The 23,684-nt window shown below is 45.3% G+C and overlaps 1 protein-coding gene across 3 annotated transcripts in view; it reads right to left on the minus strand.

Moving 5' to 3' along the window:
* AIRIM (AFG2 interacting ribosome maturation factor) overlaps window positions 1–23,684 on the minus strand; it is an 80,651-nt gene that overhangs the window by 49,749 nt on the left and 7,218 nt on the right. For 2 of the 3 annotated variants that reach the window (XM_063954351.1, XM_063954350.1), the window contains exon 2: window positions 4,442–4,751. In XM_063954351.1, the coding sequence (XP_063810421.1) occupies window positions 4,442–4,713 (272 nt within the window). In that variant the 5' untranslated portion in view covers window positions 4,714–4,751. The remainder of the gene's footprint in view (window positions 1–4,441; window positions 4,752–23,684) is intronic. The other variant, XM_063954352.1, reaches the window with a different exon arrangement.

Below are 23,684 nucleotides of genomic sequence, written 5' to 3' on the forward strand. Positions count from 1 at the left end.
ATGCACCGACACCTGTTTCGGTTTTAAGAGGTCTCTGACTAGAGTCACAAGCTCTTGAGCCTTCTCCGTCAGGAGAAACACCTTCTTCTGGTCTGTGTCCAGAATCATGCCCAGAAAGGGCAGACGCGTCGTAGGAATCAGCTGCGACTTTGGGATATTCAGAATCCAGCCATGCTGTTGCAACACTTCCTGTGAGTGCGCCACGCTGATCTGCAACTGCTCCCTCGACCTCGCCTTTATGAGGAGATCGTCCAAGTATGGGATAACTGTGACTCCTTGCTTTCTCAGGATCACCATCATTTCTGCCATTACCTTGGTAAATATTCTCTGTGCCGTAGACAGGCCAAACGGCAACGTCTGGAATTGGTAATGACAGTCCTGTACCACAAATCTGAGGTACTTCTGATGAGGCGGATAAATGGGGACATGCAAGTAAGCATCCTTGATGTCCAGAGACACCATAAAATCCCCCTCTTCCAGGCTTGCAATGACCGCTCTGAGCGATTCCAATTTGAACTTGAATCTTTTCAGATAAATGTTCAGGGACTTTAAATTTAATATATGTCTGACCGAACCTTCCGGTTTCGGTACCACAAACATTGTGGAATAGTATCCCGTCCCCTGTTGAAGAAGGGGAACCTTTACCACCACTTGCTGGAGAAATAGCTTGTGAATTGCCGCTACCACTACTTCCCTTTCTATGGGGGAAGCTGGCAGGGCCGATTTTAGGTAACGTTGAGGGGGCATCACCTCGAATTCCAGCTTGTATCCCTGAGACACAATCTGTATAGCCCAGGGATCCACCTGTGAGCGAACCCACTGGTGGCTGAAATTTCGGAGACGCGCCCCCACCGCTCCTGGCTCCACCCGTGGAGCCCCAGCGTCATGCGGTGGATTTAGTGGAAGCCGGGAAGGACTTCTGTTCCTGGGAACTAGCTGTAAGGTGCAGCTTTTTTCCTCTGCCCCTGCCTCTAGCAAGAAAGGAAGCACCTCTGACCTTCTTGCTTCTTTGTGCGCGAAAGGACTGCATTTGGTAATACGGTGCTTTCTTCGGTTGTGAGGGAATATATGGCAAAAAGTTTGACTTCCCAGCATTAGCTGTGGAAACCAGGCCCGAGAGACCGTCCCCAAACAATTCCTCACCCTTGTAAGGTAACACCTCCATGTGTTTTTTGGAGTCGGCATCACCTGTCCACTGCCGAGTCCACAGGACCCTCCTGGCAGAAACTGACATTGCATTAATTCTAGAGCCCAGTAGGCAAATGTCCCTCTGGGCATCCCTCATATATAGGACAGTGTCTTTTATATGCCCCAGGGTCAGCATAATGGTATCCCTGTCTAAGGTATCCATTTCCTCAGACAGATTATCTGTCCACGCTGCTACAGCACTACACATCCACGCCGACGCAATTGCCGGCCTCAGTAGAGTCCCTGAATGTGTATAAACAGATTTCAGGATACTTTCCTGCTTTCTATCTGCAGGATCCTTTAGGGTGGCCGTATCCTGCGACGGCAGGGCCACCTTCTTAGATAAACGTGTCAGAGCTTTATCTACCCTAGGGGAGGATTCCCAGCGCACCCTGTCTTCTGGCGGGAAAGGGTACGCCATAAGTAACCTTTTGGAAATCAGGACTTTCTTATCTGGGGAATCCCACGCTCTTTCACATAACTCATTTAACTCATGTGAAGGGGGAAAAGTCACCTCTTGCTTTTTCTCCCCATACATATAAACCCTCTTGTCAGGGACAGGGTTTACCTCTGATATGTGTAAAATATCCTTCATCGCTATAATCATGTAACGTATAGCTTTTGTCATTTTTGGTTGCAATTTTGCATCATCGTCGTCGACACTGGAGTCAGAATCCGTGTCGACATCTGTGCCAACCATTTTGGATAGTGGGCGCTTTTGAGACCCTGAGGGCCTCTGCGCTGTAGGATCAGGCATGGGTTGAGACCCTGACTGTCCCGAGGTATCAGCTTTATCCAACCTTTTATGTAAGGAGTTTACATTATCATTTAACACCTTCCACATATCCATCCAATCAGGTGTCGGCACCGTCGGCGGCGACACGTCAGTCAACTGCACTTGCTCTGCCTCCACATAGCCCTCTTCGTCAAACATGTCGACACACGCGTACCGACACACCACACACACAGGGGAAGCTCTAAATGAGGACAGGACCCCCACAAGACCTTGGAGAGACAGAGAGAGAGTCTGCCAGCACACACCCCAGCGCTATATAACCCAGGGATTACACAGTAATTTAGTGTTTACCCAGTAGCTGCTGTATTATGATTTATGCGCCTAAATTTATGTGCCCCCCCTCTCTTTTTACCCTTCTACCGTGATTCTGCAGGGGAGAGCCTGGGGAGCTTCCTCTCAGCGGAGCTGTGGAAGGAAAATGGCGCTGGTGAGTGCTGAGGAAGAAGGCCCCGCCCCCTCAATGGCGGGCTTCTGTCCCGCGATTTTTAGTAAAATAAATGGCGGGGGCTCATACATATAACAGTGTGCCACTGTTTATATGCAGCATTCGCCAGGAGGTATCTAATTGCTGCCCAGGGCGCCCCCCCCTGCGCCCTGCACCCTACAGTGACCGGAGTGTGTGGGTTAGTGTGGGCGCAATGGCGCACAGCTGCAGTGCTGTGCGCTACCTCATGTGAAGACAGGAGTCTTCTGCCGCCGATTTCGATGTCTTCTCCGCTTCTGCTGGCTTCTGGCTCTGCGAGGGGGACGGCGGCGCGGCTCCGGGAACGGACGACAAGGTCAGGTCCTGTGTTCGATCCCTCTGGAGCTAATGGTGTCCAGTAGCCTAAGAAGCGCAACCTAGCCGCAGTTAGTAGGTTTGCTTCTCTCCCCTCAGTCCCTCGTAGCAGAGAGTCTGTTGCCAGCAGAAGCTCTCTGAAAATAAAAAACCTAACTAAAATACTTTCTTATTAGCAAACTCAGGAGAGCTCACTAAAAGCACCCAGTTCTGTCCGGGCACAGATTCTAACTGAGGTCTGGAGGAGGGGCATAGAGGGAGGAGCCAGTGCACACCAGATAGTACTAAATCTTTCTTTAGAGTGCCCAGTCTCCTGCGGAGCCCGCTATTCCCCATGGTCCTTACGGAGTCCCCAGCATCCACTAGGACGAGTGAGAGATTGTAAATTAAACACCTTAGTGCAGAGTTTCCCAAACTCTGTCATTATAGTCCAGGTTTTAAGGACATCCATGTTAGAGCACATGTAACTTAATTAGCACCTCAGGTAATTTGATTTAACAATCAGGACTCACGCATTAATATGCTTAGTGCTTGGCTTGTAATGGTGAAGTTTGGGAAAGTCTGCCTTAGCGTTTAGGTTAGTACCCAATGAAGTTTTTTTTCTCTTCTCTTTTGAGTAATTTTAACCAGAAAAAAGAACTTGTCGGAAAACACGTGGATCGGCGGAATAGGCGTCAATCTACGTGCTTCTGTCGGAAACGGGGCCAAATCCGTGAGGTTTTGGCCCCCTTTCCGAAAATCTCAATACGACTTTCCGAAAATCTCAAAACGACTTTAAAAAAGTTGGATTGAGCAGGGTGTCCCCCCAACCAGGCTCCTTACTCCCGGCAGCGCCTGCCGCCGCAGACATGTCTCCCCACCGCCAGCTCCCCCTGCCGGCCGCTGCTGTCAGCTCCCCCCGTCGCCTGCCGATGTCAGCTTCCCTCGCTGCTGCTGTCAGCGCACCCGGCAGCCGCTGAAAGCAGCAACAGCAGGGCAGGACACTGGGAACAATCCAAATCCGACAGTTGGATTTGGCCATTCATTGAATAGCCCTTGTCGGATCCATTACGACAAATGCATGTCGGAATGGATCTAACACTTATTGAATATACCCCATAAGAGGACTAAAGGAAGGAGAGACTTCTCTATCCATCTTTTACTTATTTTTGGTGGACTATCAGTGAGCGCTATTTATCAATATTGTTACTGATGCTTTCGTTTACTTGTGTATTTTTTGGGGGAGTACATATATTGAGAATAGCGTCCTGTTTGCATAGCGTTATATTAGACCTTGTTTACCTGTATTGTTACTTGTTGATTTGCCTGTAATGGATTAGGTAATGAAGATTTGTCAAGTAAAACACAAAAAAAATATGTGCAATTTGTGCAATCTGGTCCACTGACATATCCCACCCTATATGTTCAACAATTACTGCATGCAGCTTACAGGTCATATATTGCAACAACTGTTTGTTTAACAAGTTTTTACTTTGTCATAGGTGTTCATGTAGGAACTAGTAATACATTTCACTGGTGCCAAAACATGAACTGGAAGCCTCAGCATGAATTAAAAAGCAAAGGCTTGGGAATACAGCTTTCTATGATGTACTGCTATGACCAGTTACTATATAAAATACGCACTAAATATAATGCCGTATGTACAAATACTTCAAAATTTTATGGAGGTCCAAACTTACATGTTATCATTTAGCTTTTCCAGGGTGAGATCCACAGCTGCCTCAAGTTTATAACGGAGTCGATCCTGTAGATCAGTGAAACCACCGAGAGGAGTCTGTGTGAAAGTAACTTTCTGGCAGGCCTGCAATTGTTCAGCCAGGTTACTCAATGTGCTTATTAAGGGCTCACACTCCATTAGGACATGTTTCCATTCCTCTTGCTGCTGTTCTATAACATCAAAGCACTGTCTAAGGGACTGCTGTGCAGAAAGAAGTGCCGCAACCTCCGACATGCTGGAATGGAAAGAACTGAATCTCAGTCCTTTTTATCCTACATATAAAAGCAGTAACAGATATTGTAAGTGTAACACAACAATAAACATTGGCTACTCCTACAGTAGTAATGTCTTAACCCAGAGTTTAACAAACTCCATTACAGTCCAGATGGTTAAATCAAATTGATTATGGCATGGATATCCTTAAAACCTGGACTGTAATGATGGAGTTTGGGAAACTGTCTTAAACATATATTATTCCAAGAAGTATGTACCAGGTGAATCCTAATGATTCCTTTAATAGATCTAAGTATTCAAGAAAAGATAAAATATACGACAACTTGTTTTTTTTGTGGGTTTTTTTAATTGTATGTAGTTCAATGATACTTAAAAGGAGATATATATGACCTATCGCACAGGTTTGTGTCACCTGCACATATTTTGTGTATTCAGGTCATTATAATGTATCAAAATCAGTCAAGTTTCTTGTCACAGGTTAAGCTACCACAGACACAAAACACTTAGAAGAGAAAAACCAGTGTCTATATCTGGTGCACTAACTGGTTATAAGATGCATAAGAAAGATGACCAAATCGGAGGTTTGCTAGGTAGTGAAATCAATCACATATATATTGGTTTTCAAACAAAATGGTTATTAGATTTTTTTTCACCTGTGCATACACATTTTAAGTACTCTCATTTCTCCATCTGCAAACATGTTTGGGTATTTTTTTTATATATTGTAGTAATGTACTAAGATAACGTTCAATAAACCTAGCATTGGTAGACGCCTAAACATTAGATAGCTTTCCAACTCCATTTTTTTATTTAATTTTTTTGCTGTTTAAGTATTCTGCCTGATTTCTTTGTAATTATACCATATGTAAAATGACCAGTTATTTTTTGGACGCTGCATTTGGGTGTTGTCAACATATTCATTGGGCAGTAGTTACATGCGAGACATTCATTAAACAGCTTTAGCCTAATTTAGTCAGTTTTTTTATTTTTTTATTAACATTTTTCATTGGTATGGTGAGTACAGACATAGTTAAAATTTAGTGATATATAAATGCTAAAGCGAATACCAAAATACAGGTAATTAATTCCAACAGACACTGTATAAATATATTTCATCTAGCAGAAAATCTTAACAAAAAATACAAATAAAATACTAATTTACAACACCAAAGTTATAGGTTTTTCTCGAAAAGTAGAGAATAGAAACATAGAAACACAAGAGAAAGAAAGAAAGCAGGGAAGAAAATGAATCTGTCCGAAAGGTGTGGGGAAAGACCGTGGTTAGACATACTGTAAGGCTCTGTATGGATGACAACAATACTCTTACGTTAAAGAGCAAGATATGCACTTTGCATGAATATCAACTAAGGTTGCGCAATAGGGAGCACAAAGTATTTACAAAAACTTTCATGATTTGCGCAGAAGTCGTAGTAGAAAGACAGTATTTATCCCATTATTTTATGAAATTTTTCAACACCTTTTTAAATATTTAGAGGGGCAATATGTCATTCAAAATTCAAATATAGATTTAACCAAAGCAAGTGAAGGAGGATTCAGAGAGAAACATTCCTTTAGGACCGATTTTCTAGCTAATGTTATTACTACCAATAGAAACAGAACATATTTCTCAGGCAGAGAGACCTGTGCCCAAACCTCGAGGTTGACTAACAGTAACCGTTCCCATGAGAACGAGAAGACCACTCCCGTTAATTGTACCAGAACTTTTTTTATTAATGTGCATTTCCATATATTTTGGATAAAGGTTGCAGAACTAGGCAGTTTGGGCAAATGCTTTAACTCTCTGGTGAGAAATGATGTCTTTGAGTATAAAGACGCATAAAGGTTGCAACTGTTGATAATAAACTATCAAAAGAGGTAAAGTCAGGGAAATCAGTAGACCTGGCCTTCTAGACTTTCGCCCACAATTGTTTAACATTAGAAGGCAGTAAATCACCATATAACAAATGTAGGCGGTACAGAGAGCGTAATGGCCATTGCGTCACAGGTATCATCAGAGTTTACTATGTATTTATTAAAGTACACAGAACAAATAAGTGCAGTAAAGTGGTGCACTGCAGACTCCACTAGTTTATGTTAAAGATTTAAAAAAAATCTTTATTATTTACTATTTTAAAAAACAAAGAATCTCTAAAATAAAGCGAAATATGAAAAAATAAGAAATAGATGATTAGAATATTTTGGTTAAATTGTATCCAAATATTTTATTACATGATATCTATTTATACGGTAATGATACTGGGTAATTAGCTCAGTAGATGGATGGGATGTTTCCACACACAGTTTTATCGGTGAATAACATAAATAATGCTTTACTGTCAGCAGAAACAAAACAAAAACAACCTAAACATCATTAAGGGCACTGACTCACTGCTTTGCCCCTGACTATTCTCAGGCAGCTAGTCTGCAATCAAGGAGCCTAATTCAGATCTGATCGCAGCAGCACATTTGTTAGCTAATGGGCAAAACCATGTGCACTACATGTGGGGCAGATATAACATGTGCAGAGAGAGTTAGATTTGGGTGGGTTATATTGTTTCTGTGCAAGGTAAATACTGGCTGCTTTATTTTTACACTGCAATTTAGATTTCAGTTTGAACACACCACACCCAAGTCTAATGGGCCCTACACACTCGTAGATCCGCCACCGAGCTCCCCAACGGCAGATACAGCCGACCCGGTGGCGGGGGAGAGGTGACGGGGGAAGTGAAGTTTCTTCACTTCCCCCCGTCACCCGGCTCCATAGCACTGCATGCTAATATGGAAAATCTCGTCCATATTGGCCTGCATGCATAAGCGATGGGGCACCAACGATTAACGAGCGCCGGGCCGCGCATCGTTAATTGTTGGTGCCTACATACTGCACAATATGAACGAGTTCTCGTTCATTAATGAACGAGAACGTTCATATCGTGCAGTATTATCTGCCAGTGTGTAGGGCCCTTAACTCTCTCTGCACAGGTTATATCTGCCCCCCCTGCAGTGCAGATGGGCCCTCATTCCGAGTTGTTCGCTCGCTAGCCGATTTTCGCAGCAGTGCACACGCTAAGCCGCCGCCCTCTGGGAGTGAATCTTAGCTTAGCAGAATTGCGAACGAAAGATTCGCAAAATTGCGAATAGAAATTTCTTAGCAGTTTCTGAGTAGCTCGAGACTTACTCTGCCACTGCGATCAGTTCAGTCAGTTTCGTTCCTGGTTTGACGTCACAAACACACCCAGCGTTCGCCCAGGCACTCCCCCGTTTCTCCAGCCACTCCCGCGTTTTTCCCAGAAACGGCAGCGTTTTTTCACACACACCCATAAAACGGTCAGTTTCCGCCCAGAAACACCCACTTCCTGTCAATCACACTCCGATCACCAGAACGAAGAAAAAACCTTGTAATGCCGTGAGTAAAATACCAAACTTCTTAGCAAATTTACTTGACGCATCCGCAGTGCGAACATTGCGCATGCACAGTTAGCGGAAAATCGCACTGATGCGAAGGAAAATAACAAACGAACAACTCGGAATGAGGGCCATGGCTTTGCCCATTAGCTAACAAATTTGCTGCTGTGGTCAGATCCGGATTAGGCCCAATGTCTCTTCAAGTAGAGTATATCACAGGCCCAGTCTGGTTTGGCTGCCAAACCTACTCACAGACAGTCTCATTGGCCTGATTTTTCTCCCAGCAATATTTCATATTTATTTATTTATTAACAGTTTCTTATATAACACAGCAAATTCCGTTGCGCTTTACAATTGGACACAGTGATAACATAAAACAAAACAATTGCAAATAACAGTGAAAACCCAAGACTGGGCAATAACAGACAGTCATAGATAGGAAGGCCCTGCTTAAAAGCTTACAATCTATAGGATACGATACATATATTAGCTCAGTCGCAGAGTCCCACAGTCTGGCATGATTCTTTTCAGGTAACTCACAGTTTTTAAAGTTTTAGGGTTCTCCCTACCTCCTGTAGGCATGAACCCTGGCTTCCTAGCCTCCAGACAAACTGGACTCTCACAGCAATCCCAACATGGACTGCCTGACTACTCAAGCCTCACCTGGGCTCTGTGCAAAATGCAGCCTCTAGGTGTAGACACACCTCCTTTTTGTTCCTTGTGTGGGTGGACCCTCCAGCCACACACTAACTAGAATGTTTGTCAATGCCATCCTTGGTGATACTGCCATACAGCCCCCTCCCCATCTCAAAAATCCCTGGGTTAAGCAACATGGGACGAGGCATTCTCATGATGAAGTCCCGCTTCACTCTTCTCATGAGGCCATCCTCTGCATCCAAGATCATGCAGGCTCTTGTAATCTATGGTCTCATCATCCAAGTACCTGCATCTCTTCCTTTTTTTCCATCACTTTATGGTAACACTTGAACTCCTTGCTTTCTAGATAAAGCACTTGAGATTCATTCTTGGATACTATGTTGGGCCTAAGAGTTTGAGGTACCTTGTCCCAAAGTACCATTCTTCATCTCCATTCTTGTCAACTGCATCAAAATCCAGCAAGTTTTTTTCCCTCAGAATCTTCTGGTTCAGACAAAGAACAGCTTCTTTGTTTCTTTTTAAGAGAATAAAGGTTTATCCTGCTTAAACCTCTTAAAGGCACACTCAGTGGCCAACTTCTCCTTGAAACATTTTTAACCTTCAGCCTTATAGCACTGTACGGACTATTGGCATACTTCACTGGTAACTCATCTTCTTTCAAAGGGAGGAATTCAATTGTTTTAGGCGTTGGCAGCCACTAGATAGCGCCCGGCGGAGCAATTTAATTGTTGCTCTGTTCGGGCACAAACAGCTGCTTGTGACGGCATTTCAGCTCGCAGCCACCCTGTGCTGGTGAGCTGAAATGAGCGAGAAGTGATTTGTTTGGGTGCCCATATGGCACTTTTCAAGTCGTGCCCAGCACTTTGGTCAGGTTTACATTTTACGCGGCTAAACCCAGGCTGTCTGCGCGTGATCGTCACAAAAATATGTTTTTGCATATCACCCCCCCAGATTTCCTGTCACTGTAGAAGGCAGATTGGGCACTATAAACAACTGAATCGTCCCCACAGAGTCACTATTATCCTGAGTGCCACCAGCATCACAATCTTCAGACCTTGGCTTTATGTCAGAAGACGCACTGGTACTACCATTCTCAGATTCTGTACTCTCTTCTCCATATAACATGCCTGAATGTTTATTCCAATGACCCACAATCGTCATTTCAGGATTTTGATAGGTATCTGCCACTTCACGAAGGCTCATATCTTTCAGGTATTCTTGAGCATCTGCTTTTTGGCCCTTGAAACGATGATGAATAACTTCAACAAGTTCCATCAGCACAAGTTGAAGTTTACTCTCTACAGATGTCTTTATTTTGAAATTCGACTTAGCTAGTCTACTTGCTTCAAACTTTGTAGTGTGACACAACTTCACTTCCTCACAAATTTAGCTGCACTGCAAGTTCCATCCGAGATGCAGGAATGCATAGTTTCACCTACAGAAACATTACTCTTCACAAGACTGTCAACATTAACTTTCTGTAAGGCTCTGCTTTCTTCTGCAAAATTGTGTGACCTGGTCACATTCACATCACTCTCCTCACATGGCGACTACAGTCTCATCCTGGGAAGCCATCAATATCTCTGTAGACTACTATCCTGTACCTTTGACTCACTGTATTGTTCAGTCCTTTATGGCCAACTTTAGCCAAAGCTTTTTTTCTGGAACTGTACCATTTTTGGGAAGACATCACACCTTTAGCTATAATGGGAAGTTGAATGCCACCGCAAGGTACTTCACCCACTTCTGCAAGCCAGTCTTTTATGGCATTTCCCAGTTTTGAAACTTCAGTCCCTTCTTTGTCAAATTACTGCTGATGGACATCATCTTTCTGGAACATCTTACTATGTTCAAGCACTTCAGTTTGCTGTTCATTACACAAAACACTTTGCATTGGTAGCATATCACTATTCACGCCGGCCTTATCAGGCTCAACCTGTAGTAACTGCTACATGTATTTATGTTTTTCTGTCACACTAGCTTCAATGAAGACATCAGACGCCATTTTCGGTGAGGAATCCAATTTCTGTCAGCGCAGTCACCAGATCTCAACCCCATTGAGCTGTTGTGGGAGCAGCTTGACTATTCCATGCGAGAAATTGCCAAGAAACTGAACATTTCCTACAACAGTGTGTACTACTCCCTTCAGACTGCACAAACAGGCTCTAACCAGAGTAGAAAGAGAAGTGGGAGGCCCCGGTGCACAACTGAGCAAGAAGACAAGTACATTAGAGTCTCTAGTTTGAGAAAAAGACATCTCACAGGTCCTCAACTGGCAGCATCATTAAATGGTACCCGCAAAACGCCAGTGTCAACGTCTACAGTGAAAAGGTGACTCCAGGATGCTGGCCTTCTAGGCAAAGTGGCAAAGAAAAATCCATATCTGAGACTGGCCATTAAAAGGAAAAGATTAATATGGACAAAAGAACACAGACATTGGACAGAAGAAGATTGGAAAAAAAGTGTTATGGACAGACGAATCAAAGTTTGAGGTGTTTGGATCACACAGAAGAACATTTGTGAGACGCAGAACAAGTGAAAAGATGCTGGAAGAGTGACTGAAGCCATCTGTCAATCATGGTGGACGTAAGGTGATGGTCTGAGGCTGCTTTGGTGCTGGTAAAGGGGGAGATTTGTACAAGGTAAAAAGTATTTTGAATAAGGAAGGCTATCACTCCATTTTGCAATGCCATGCCATACCATGTGGACAGCGCTTGATTGGATCCAATTTCCTCCTACAACAGGACAATGACCCAAGCATACCTCCAAATTATGCAAGAAGCAGGCAGATGGTATTTTGTCTGTAATGGAGTGGTCAGCGCAGTCACCAGATCTCAACCCCATTGAGCTGTTGTGGGAGCAGCTTGACCGTATGGTACGCAAGAAGTGCCCATCAAGGCAATCCAACTTGTGGGAGGTGATTCAGGAAGCGTGGGGTGAAATTTCTTCAGATTACCTCAGCAAATTAGCAACTAGAATGCCAAAGGTCGGCAATGCTGTAATTGCTGCAAAGGGAGCATTCTTTGACGAAAGCAAAGTTTGAAGGACAAAATTATTATTTCAAATAAAAATCAATATTTCTAACCTTGACAATGTCTTGACTATATTTTCTATTAATTTTGCAACTCATTTGATAAATAAAAGTGAGTTTCCATGGAAAACATGAAATTATCTGGGTGACCCCAAACTTTTGAATGGTAGTATATATATATATATATATATATATATATATATATATATATATATATAGTGTACCCTTGCTAGCTTGTCCAACCTGATGGACTCTAGGGCCGAATTATAGGGGGTGGCGGTCGCTACTCACTCCTCACACATGTGCTGCCGGGTTTTTGGAAGTCCTGCTGCTTTGAGTCAGGTGTGAGTGTGTAGCATTAGACTTACACACATATATCTGTAATAAGTCAGGCTATAATAATGCTGCACTATATACACCAGTACTGGCATATGTAAGCTCACCAGTCCCAGCGCAGCGCCCTCCAGTCTGGGGGTAGAGTACACAAGTAGCCACCAGCAGTTGGCAGGAAGGGTCTAGGCATGGCCTGCGCAGGGTGTAGAGCTGGTTACCTGCCTCCTCACTCACATCATCTACAGCTCCAGCACCAACCCCTGCTCCTCCCGGTCACTGCACTGCTCACCCCATACAGGGTTTCTTCTCTTACTGCTGGACTGATTCACCTTCTCCCCCTGCCGGTAAGTGGCCACACGTGTCCCCGGTGCCTCCGCTCTGAGTGCTGCTGGACAATCTAGTGGTTCCTGCACCCATTTCCTGGTTACTGCTGATACTTATTGCCAAGTCCCGGGATGGCAAGTAACTGGGGGTTGCAGCATAGTAAATGGAAGAGTGGGGGTGCAGAGTATGCGGTATATGGTGGGAGCAGAATATGGAGGAGGGGGGTGCCCTGTATATAGTTGGGCACTACATGGAGGAGTATGGGGGTGCAGTGTGTATACAGAGGCAGTATATGGTGGGGGGTACAGAAAATGGAAGAGGATGGGGGTGCAGTGTATACTGGAGCAGTATATGGTGGGGGGTGCAGTATACGTAGTGAGTGTGTGTCCCTAACGGAGCTGCGTCAGCAGCACCACAGAGGTGAGGAGGAGAAGCATTAGCTATATATATATATATATATATATATATATATATATATATATACACACACAAATGGAAGAGGATGGGGGTGCAGTGTACATACATATATATATATATATATATATATATATATATATATACACACACACACACACACACACACACACACACACACACATATATATACATAAGAGAGAGAAATAAATAAATATATACACACGATACAGTATGTAATAACAGCTCACACACATATTTAACATGTGCTTACCTTGGGGGTCATTCCGAGTTGATAGTTCGCTAGCAACTTTTTGCAGCGCTGCGATCAGGTTAAAACTCTGCAAATCTGCGCATGCACCGCAATGCGCAGGCGCGTCGTACGGATACAAAGAGGATAAGTGCTGGGCGATGAATTTAACGAAGAATCCATTCGCACAGTCGATTGCAAGGTGATTGACAGAAAAAGGGCGGTTACGGGTGTCAACTGACCGTTTTCTGAGAGTGTTTGGGAAAACTTAGGTGTGTCCAAGCGTTTGCAGGGCGGGTGTCTGACGTCAATTCCGGTACCAAAAAGACTGGAGTGATCGAAGCGGCTGAGTAAGTCCAGAGCTACTCAGAAACTGCACAAACTGTTTTTGTACCGCTCGGCTGCAAAGGCGTTCGCACACTTGCAAAGCGAAAATACACTCCCCCATAGGCGGCGACTATCTGTTCGCAGCGCTACAAAAAGTTGCTAGCGAGCGATCAACTCGGAATGAACCCCTTATTAGTGGTATCTGGCTACACAGTGTAATCTCAGGTAGGGATGGCCATCGACTATCGATGAATAGAAATCATCAATAGTCATACACCGATGTCAGGTAGTTTTAACATCTATGGCGGAGGACCAGGTAGTTCACTGCCATCAGTTGTAGCCGTGGACCAAATATATACGTTATGGTAAGAACTTACCGTTGATAACGTGATTTCTCTTATGTCCACAGGTATCCACAGGATAACATTGGGATATTGTCGAGCGACAGCGAAAATGGCACCAACACGGTCACGAGCTTTCTGGCCTCCCAGGATGCATTGGGGCCTCCACTATAGAGTCCCGCCCACTGACTCAGTCAGATCAGTTCTTTCCACAGCGATTTTAGGCAGGAACATTAGGTAGAGACCTGTACAGGCGATAAGAACACACATGCACACCCTTCCATACAAGAAGGAAGAGGTTTAGTGATGGTCTAGATCCTCAAATCAGATGCGTCAGGGTGGGATCCCTGTGGATACCTGTGGACATAAGAGAAATCACGTTATCAACGGTAAGTTCTTACCATAACGTATATTTCTCTGGCTGGGTCCACAGGATTATCCGCCGGATAACATTGCGATTCCCAAAGCCATTTTAGTGGTGGGGACGCTCCTGATTGCACAGGAGAACCTTTCGCCCGAAGTCTGCGTCATGAGAGGCAAAAGTATCCAAGGCATAATGTCTAATGAATGTGTTTATGGAAGACCATGTGGCTGCCCTACATATCTGTTCTGCTGAAGTACCCTGCTGTGCTGCCCAAGAAGGACCTACCTTACGTGTAGAGTGTGCAGAGACATCAGCCAGAATAGGGAGATCTGCATGAGAATAAGCTTCTGATATTACCATTCGGAGCCATCTCGCCAGCGTCTGTTTACTAGCAGGCCAACCTCTCCTATGGAATCCATGGAGGATGAAGAGAGAATCTGTTTTCCTGATGGCACTAGTACGATCTATGTAGATTCTTAAAGCCCGGACCACGTCCAGCGACGCTTCTCACGCAGATAGTCCCGATATCTGAAAAGCTGGGACTACAATTTCTTCATTCAGGTGAAACTTTGATACCACCTTTGGAAGATAGCTAGATCTCATTCTGAGAACTGCTCTGTCTGGAAAAAAACTTAGGAAAGGAGACTTACATGATAATGCTCCCACATCTGACACTCTTCTGGCTGACGCCATTGCCAGTAAAAAAAGAACTTTAACCGTTAACCACTTAAGATCTGCTCTCTCAAGTGGTTCAAACGGAGGACCCTGGAGAAAATTAAGAACTAAATTCAAATACCAGGGAGCTGCAGGAGGAATAAATGGAAGTTGAATATGTACTACTCCTTGAAAAAACGTACGTACATCCTGTAAATCAGCAATCTTCTGCTGAAACCATACAGTTAACGCTGAGACTTGAACCCTCAAGGAAGCAGCTTTCAACCCTTTATCCAATCCTGCCTGAAGGAAATCCAAAATCCTAGCTACTTTAAAAGATCTCGGATTGAAAAATTTTCCAGTACACCAGTGAATATAGGCTTGCCATATTCTATGATACACACGGGCCGAAGAAGGCTTTCTTGCTCTAAGCATAGTTTGGATTACTTGTTTCGAAAATCCTTTAGCCTCTAGGATAGAGGTTTCAACAGCCACGCCGTCAAAGATAGGCGATCCAGATGACTGTGACAACAAGGACCCTGCATTAGCAGATCTGGACGTTGAGGAAGCAGTATTGGTGCTTCCATGGACATTCTCAACAGATCTGTGTACCAATGCCTTCTTGGCCAAGCTGGAGCTATTAGAATGATTGCTCCCTTTGCCTGTTTTATCTTTCTCACTACTCTGGGTAACAGAGATATTGGTGGGAACAGATACGCCAGCTGAAACCTCCATTCTACTGACAGTGCGTCTACCAGGACCGCTCCTGGGTCCCTTGTTCTCGATCCGTACCTCGGAACTTTGTTGTTTAGACGAGACGCCATAAGGTCTATCTCCGGTAGACCCCATCTGTTCACCAGTGTCTGAAACACTTCTGGGTGTAGTGCCCATTCGGTTTCCTGAATGGTGTGCCAACTGAGAAAATCCGCTTCCCAATTTAGTACACCCGGGACAAATACTGCTGACAATGCCGGGAGATGGAGTTCTGCCCATTTTAGAATGGGAGTTACTTCCTCCATCAGACTCTTGCTGTGAGTTCCTCCTTGATGATTGAGGTATGCTACTGCCGTCGCATTGTCTGAGCGGATCTGGACTGGTCTTCCTTGTAGATTGTTCTTTGCCTGGACTAGAGCCAAGTAAATGGCCCTTATCTCCAACAGATTTATCGGCAGGCGACTTTCCCTTGCGGTCCACTTTCCCTGGAACCATAGGCTTCCGAGTACCGCCCCCCAGCCCTGCAAGCTGGCATCTGTTGTCAGGACTTGCCACTCTTTTATCCAAAAGGGTCTCCCCTTGTTTAAATGGTCTGTCTGTTGCCACCACACTAGAGACCTCTTTACCTTTACTGGAATCTTTATCATCTGTTTCTTTATCGTCTGATGATTTCCATTCCATTTGGTCAGAATAAGGTGCTGCAATGGTCTGGAGTGGAAATGCGCATATTCCACCATGTCGAAGGTTGATACCATCAGACCCAACAGTCGCATTGCTGCATGGACTGACATTGTCTGGGCTTGCAACGCTTCCTGAGCCATGACCTGCACCTTGACTATCTTTTTCTCTGGTAAGAGAACTTTCAGTAGGTCTGAATCCAATATGGCCCCCAAATGAACCATCCGCTGTGACGGATTCAGGGACGACTTCTCCCAATTTATGAGCCACCCGTGTCTCTGTAAACAAACTATCGTCTGTTGAAGATGGCTCAACAGTAAATCTTGCGACTATGCCAAGATTAACAGGTCGTCGAGGTATGGGAATATTCTTATCCCCTGCTTGCGCAGACAAGCTGCCATAACCACCATGATCTTGGTAAACACCCTGGGTGCTGTAGCTAGCCCGAAAGGCAGAGCTTGGAACTGGAAATGTTCCTGGAGGATGGCAAACCTGAGGTAACACTGATGTGACAGTGCTATAGGCACATGTAGGTAAGCATCCCATACATCCAGAGATACCATGTAATCTCCCGGTTCCATAGCCAACATTATGGAGCGTAACGTCTCCATGTGGAACTTCGGGATCCATATGTATTTGTTCAACATTTTCAGATTTAGAATTGGTCGATATGACCCATTTGGTTTCATGATTAGAAATAGATTGGAGTAATACCCCTGTCCCTTTTGTGATGGAGGTACTGGGACAATCACACCTGACTGCAGTAATTTTTGGACTGCTTCTTGCAGGGCATTGGCCTTCGACTCTATACGAGACGGGCTGGTGCAAAAAAATCTTTGAGGAGGCTGCCTCCTGAATGGGAACCCATACCCCTGAGATACTACCTTCTGCACCCAGGCATCTGCTGTTGACTGTTGCCATATGTGTGCAAATTGAAGGAGTCGGCCCCCAACCCTGGAATCCTCCAGGCGGAGGCCCGTCTCTTCAGGCTGAGGGTTTCTGTTCAGGTTTGGAAGCTGGCTTTTTGCTATCCCACTGCTTCCTACCCCTGGATTTAAACTGGGGTTGTTTAGGCTCCTCTTTTGCTTTCGCTTTGCTTTGCCAAAGAAAAGAGCGAAATTTTAAACCCTTGGACTTAGGGTTATAGGTAGCCGGAAATCTGACCTTTTTTCGATTCAGCCTCTGATTCTAGGATATCCGATAAAGGTTTTCCAAATAATATATTACCCACAAAAGGCAATGCTTCCAATTCTTTCTTGGATTCCGCATCTGCCTTCCAGGTACGTAGCCAAATTGCTCGACGAGCGACTACTGTCAAGGCTGAAGCTTTAGAAGCAACTGTACCTACATCAATTGCTGCTTCTTCCACATACTGGGCAGATTGTCTTAAACGGCAAAAATGATCCTCTTGCTCCCTAGTAGGAGAAGGGATGCTATTCTCTAGTTCCTCTATCCATTCGCCCATTGCCTTTGCTACCCAGGCCGAAGCCATAGCAGGTCTTACCACTGCTCCTACTAGAGAAAAAATATTTTTCAAAAGGCTATCTACCCTTCTGTCTGTGACATCATTTAGTGAGGTAGATGACAGTGGTAAAGCAGATTTATGCACGAGTCGCAGAACATGTGCATCTACTTTTGGAGGAACTTCTCTTTTTCGAACACTCCACAGCTGGAAATGGATAATAAGAATCCCATCTCTTAGGAATCTTATACTTTTTACTGGGCGCTGTCCAAGACTCATCCATCATTTCTGTCAGCTCATCTGACGCTGGGAATTCAGCTTTCACTGATTTTGTTTGTTTAAATACAGGTGCTTTAGATTTTAACACTGTCTTGGCTGGCTCTTCCAACGAGAGAACAGCTTTCACAGCATTAATAAGTTCAGCTACATCATCTGAACTAAAACTCTGCGACTGATCATCATACGGAGTCGAATCTATTGTCTCATCGTCCGATGTATCATCTTGTGTAGTCTGCCACATAGACGTATCTGTCTTAGTCTTAACTGTCTCTTGGTTGCTTGTAGAGGCTACTGGAACCAAGCCGTAGGAAGGGAGCTGCATGTATGGGTTCATAGTGTAACCTAACCCCTGAGGTGGTGCTACTGTAGTTAACTTGTCCGCTATTGAAGATAGAGTCTTTGCGAACATATTCCATGGTGGCTCTGTTGGTGGTTGAACCAACTCCTGTCTTTTACTTCGCTGAAAAGCGAAACAGTTTGCACACAAACCCTCATAAGTGACCATTTGATTCATATCAATTACCCCTGACTTACAAGATAAGCATGTTAGGGCTATAGGAGTGTTTGATAAATTATCCTCATCACTTTTGCCGCTCACAGACATGGTAATAATCTGTTATTGACTACACAATTTTGTGACTGAAAAACACCCTATATGTCAGTATATAGAGGTGAGATCAATCTGACCACAGTGCACCTGATTTGAGGGTCAGAACAGGACTGACATTACACAGAAAAGTCAGCACACATACTAGCAGTCAGTCACATGTTAAAGCATTAGACATTGTCATATGAGAATACAACCTCCATAACAACTTATACATAAGTAGGAAAATTGTACTTCTGTTTTAACTGGCTCTTTTTTTCAACATAACATGCAGAAAACAAACACAGTAATATACAGGACTCATATGCAATAGGTACTAAAAATTAACAATGCATACTAAAAAGTAGAAGGAAATTTTAGTACTGTATACCCTGCCTCCGGAGAGCGGGATACAGGGAGACTCACCACACTTCCATATCCAAGCAAATACGCTCGTAAGACGCTGAGTGGATTCAGACGTTACTGGTGTACACTGCCGCTCTTGGTAACTGATAACGGACACGGACGCTCACCAACGGACACGGACGCTGAGCGACTTCCACGTGTATACAGACGCTAAGGCCTGCGACTCGGTCTGGCGGGTTTTATCTCCAGTCTACTCAACCGCAGCGTCTAAGCTGCGACCGAGTACCCTCGTGGTAGCGTCTGAGCCGGAAGTGAGGTCATTCGGTTCATGAAACGAGAGACACGCGGGAACTGGCCATGAACTCGGAGGAGGGACGGCCAGGAGAGCGTCTGAATCCCCCCGTTGACTTAAACTCCCAGGATCGCGGCCTCTACCTAGTCCTGGCGCCTATGATCCCCGGAGCGTAGTGCTGTCACACTCGAGATGTTCGGCGCATCAACACACTGTTTGTAGTCTCCACCAAATCAGTGCAGCTGTGTCCTGACCCCTCTAGTAAGAGGAAGTCCATAGACTCACCGTCTCCCCATGCTCCGGCCACAGCCTGGTTACGTCTGCTGGACCTGCTAGAACATCCGACACAGACGCCCGTCGAGACAGCACTGATACCCGAAGGTAAGCTTTGTTGCGACCCGGTGGGGAGTTGTTGGAGCGACTCTTTCTAATATGCGTTTAAGACGCTGTTAAGAGAAGTCGCTCAAAAAAAACAATATAGTAAGTCTATAAAAAATAAAATAATAAAAGCTTTAGGCTGCTTTATTCACAGCAGCCCTGTGACTATGCGGTTTCCTGCCGCACCAAGCAAAAAACTGATCTGACTGAGTCAGTGGGCGGGACTATATAGTGGAGGCCCCAATGCATCCTGGAAGGCCAGAAAGCTTGTGACCGTGTTGGTGCCATTTTCGCTGTCGCTCGACAATAACCCAATGTTATCCTGTGGATAATCCTGTGGACCCAGCCAGAGAAATAATAAGAATTTACTTACCGATAATTCTATTTCTCATAGTCCGTAGTGGATGCTGGGACTCCGTCAGGACCATGGGGGATAGCGGGCTCCGCAGGAGACAGGGCACATCTAAATAAAGCTTTTAGGATCACATGGTGCGTACTGGCTCCTCCCCCTATGACCCTCCTCCAAGCCTCAGTTAGGTACTGTGCCCGGACGAGCGTACACAATAAGGAAGGATCTTGAATCCCGGGTAAGACTCATACCAGCCACACCAATCACACCGTACAACTTGTGATCTGAACCCAGTTAACAGTATGATAACAAAAAACGAAGTAGCCTCTGAAAAGATGGCTCACAACAATAGTAATAACCCGATCTTTGTAACAATAACTATGTACAAGTATTGCAGACAATCCGCACTTGGGATGGGCGCCCAGCATCCACTACGGACTATGAGAAATAGAATTATCGGTAAGTAAATTCTTATTTTCTCTAACGTCCTAGTGGATGCTGGGGACTCCGTCAGGACCATGGGGATTATACCAAAGCTCCCAAACGGGCGGGAGAGTGCGGATGACTCTGCAGCACCGAATGAGAGAACTCCAGGTCCTCCTTAGCCAGAGTATCAAATTTGTAAAATTTTACAAACGTGTTCTCCCCTGACCACGTAGCTGCTCGGCAAAGTTGTAATGCCGAGACCCCTCGGGCAGCCGCCCAAGATGAGCCCACTTTCCTTGTGGAGTGGGCCTTTACAGATTTAGGCTGTGGCAGGCCTGCCACAGAATGTGCAAGTTGGATTGTGCTACAGATCCAACGTGCAATTGTCTGTTTAGACGCAGGAGCACCCATCTTGTTGGGTGCATACAATATAAACAACGAGTCAGATTTTCTGACTCCAGCTGTCCTTGAAATATATATTTTTAATGCTCTGACAACGTCCAGTAACTTGGAGTCCTCCAAGTCGCTAGTAGCCGCAGGCACCACAATAGGCTGGTTCAAGTGAAAAGCCGAAACCACCTTAGGGAGAAAATGAGGACGTGTCCGCAGTTCTGCCCTGTCCGAATGGAAAATCAGATATGGGCTTTTGTATGATAAAGCCGCCAACTCTGAAACTCTCCTGGCTGAAGCCAGGGCCAATAGCATGGTTACCTTCCATGTAAGGTATTTTAAATCTACCGATTTTAGAGGCTCAAACCAATGAGATTTGAGAAAATTCAAAACTACGTTCAAATCCCACGGTGCCACTGGAGGCACTATTGGGGGTTGTATATGTAGTACACCTTTGACAAAAGTTTGTACTTCAGGCACTGATGCCAATTCCTTCTGGAAGAAGATTGATAAGGCCGAAATTTGAACTTTAATGGACCCCAATTTTAGGCCCATAGACAATCCTGCTTGCAGGAAATGTAAGAATCGACCCAATTGAAATTCTTCCGTTGGAGCCTTCTTGGCCTCACACCACGCAACATATTTTCGCCAAATGCGGTGATAATGTTGTACAGTCACTTCCTTTCTAGCCTTAATCAAGGTAGGAATAACTTCCTCTGGAATGCCCTTTTCTTTTAGAATCCGGCGTTCAACCGCCATGCCGTCAAACGCAGACGCGGTAAGTCTTGGAACATACAAGGTCCCTGCTGAAGCAGATCCCTTCTTAGAGGTAGAGGCCATGGATCCTCCGTGAGCATCTCTTGAAGTTCCGGATACCAAGTTCTTCTTGGCCAGTCCGGAGCCACCAGTATTGTTCTTACTCCTCTTTTCCGTATAATTCTCAGTACCTTTGGTATGAGAGGCAGAGGAGGGAACACATACACTGACTGGTACACCCACGGTGTTACCAGAGCGTCCACAGCTATTGCCTGAGGGTCTCTTGACCTGGCGCAATATCTGTCCAATTTTTTGTTGAGGCGAGACGCCATCATGTCCACCTTTGGTCTTTCCCAACGGTTCACAATCATGTGGAAGACTTCTGGATGAAGTCCCCACTCTCCCGGGTGAAGGTCGTGTCTGCTGAGGAAGTCTGCTTCCCAGTTGTCCACTCCCGGGATGAACACTGCTGACAGTGCTATGACATGATTCTCCGCCCAGCGCAGAATCCTTGCAGCTTCTGTCATTGCTCTTCTGCTTCTCGTGCCGCCTTGTCGGTTTACGTGGGCGACTGCCGTGATGTTGTCCGACTGGATCAACACCGGCTGACCCTGAAGCAGCGATTTTGCCAGGCTTAGAGCATTGTAGATCGCTCTTAGCTCCAGTATATTTATGTGAAGGGACGTCTCCAGGTTTGACCACACGCCCTGGAAGTTTCTTCCCTGTGTGACTGCTCCCCAGCCTCGTAGGCTGGCATCCGTAGTCACCAGGACCCAGTCCTGTATGCCGAATCTGCGGCCCTCTAACAGATGGGCACTCTGCAACCACCACAGGAGAGACAACCTTGTTCTTGGTGACAGTGTTATCCGCTGATGCATGTGCAGATGCGATCCGGACCATTTGTCCAGCAGATCCCACTGAAATGTCCGTGCATGGAATCTGCCGAATGGAATCGCTTCGTAAGAAGCCACCATCTTTCCCAGGACTCTTGTGCATTGATGTACTGACACAGTTCCTGGTTTTAGGAGGTTCCTGACAAGTTCGGATAACTCCCTTGCTTTCTCCTCCGGGAGAAACACCTTTTTCTGAACCGTGTCCAGAATCATTCCCAGGAACAGCAGACGAGTTGTCGGGGTCAATTGAGATTTTGGAAGATTCAGAATCCACCCGTGTTGCTGAAGCACTACCTGGGATAGTGCTACACCGACTTCCAGCTGTTCTCTGGACTTTGCCCTTATCAGGAGATCGTCCAAGTAAGGGATAATTAATACGCCTTTTCTTCGTAGAAGAACCATCATTTCGGTCATTACCTTGGTAAAGACCCGAGGGGCCGTGGACAAACCAAACGGCAGCGTTTGAAACTGATAATGACAGTCTTGTATCACGAACCTGAGATACCCTTGGTGTGAGGGGTAAATTGGGACATGCAGATAAGCATCTTTTATGTCCAGGGACACCATGAAGTCCCCTTCTTCCAGATTCGCTATCACTGCTCTGAGTGACTCCATCTTGAACTTGAATTTCTGTATGTACAGGTTCAAGGATTTCAGGTTTAGAATAGGTCTTACCGAACCGTCCGGCTTCGGTACCACAAATAGTGTGGAATAATACCCCTTTCCCTGTTGTAGGAGGGGTACCTTGACTATCACCTGCTGAGAATACAGCTTGTGAATGGCTTCCAAAACCGACGTCCTTTCTGAGGGAGACGTTGGTAAAGCAGACTTTAGGAACCGGCGAGGGGGAGACCTTTCGAACTCCAACATGTAACCCTGAGATATTATCTGCAGGATCCACGGGTCCACTTGTGAGCGAGCCCACTGATTGCTGAAAATCTTGAGTCGACCCCCCACCGCTCCTGAGTCCGCTTGTAAAGCCCCAGCGTCATGCTGATGGCTTTGTAGAACCCGGGGCGGGCTTCTGGTCCTGGGCAGGGGCTGCTTGCTGCCCTCTCTTACCCTTTCCTCTGCCTCGCGGCAGATAAGACTGTCCTTTTGGTCGCTTGTTTTTATAGGAGCGAAAGGACTGCGGCTGAAAAGACGGTGTCTTTTTCTGTTGGGAGGGGGTCTGAGGTAAAAAAGTGGATTTGCCGGCAGTTGCCGTGGCCACCAGGTCCGAAAGACCGACCCCAAAAAATTCCTCTCCTTTATATGGCAATACTTCCATATGCCTTTTGGAATCCGCATCACCTGACCACTGTC

The sequence above is a fragment of the Pseudophryne corroboree genome, chromosome 2 (assembly GCF_028390025.1).
Source record: "Pseudophryne corroboree isolate aPseCor3 chromosome 2, aPseCor3.hap2, whole genome shotgun sequence".
NCBI lineage: Eukaryota > Metazoa > Chordata > Amphibia > Anura > Myobatrachidae > Pseudophryne > Pseudophryne corroboree.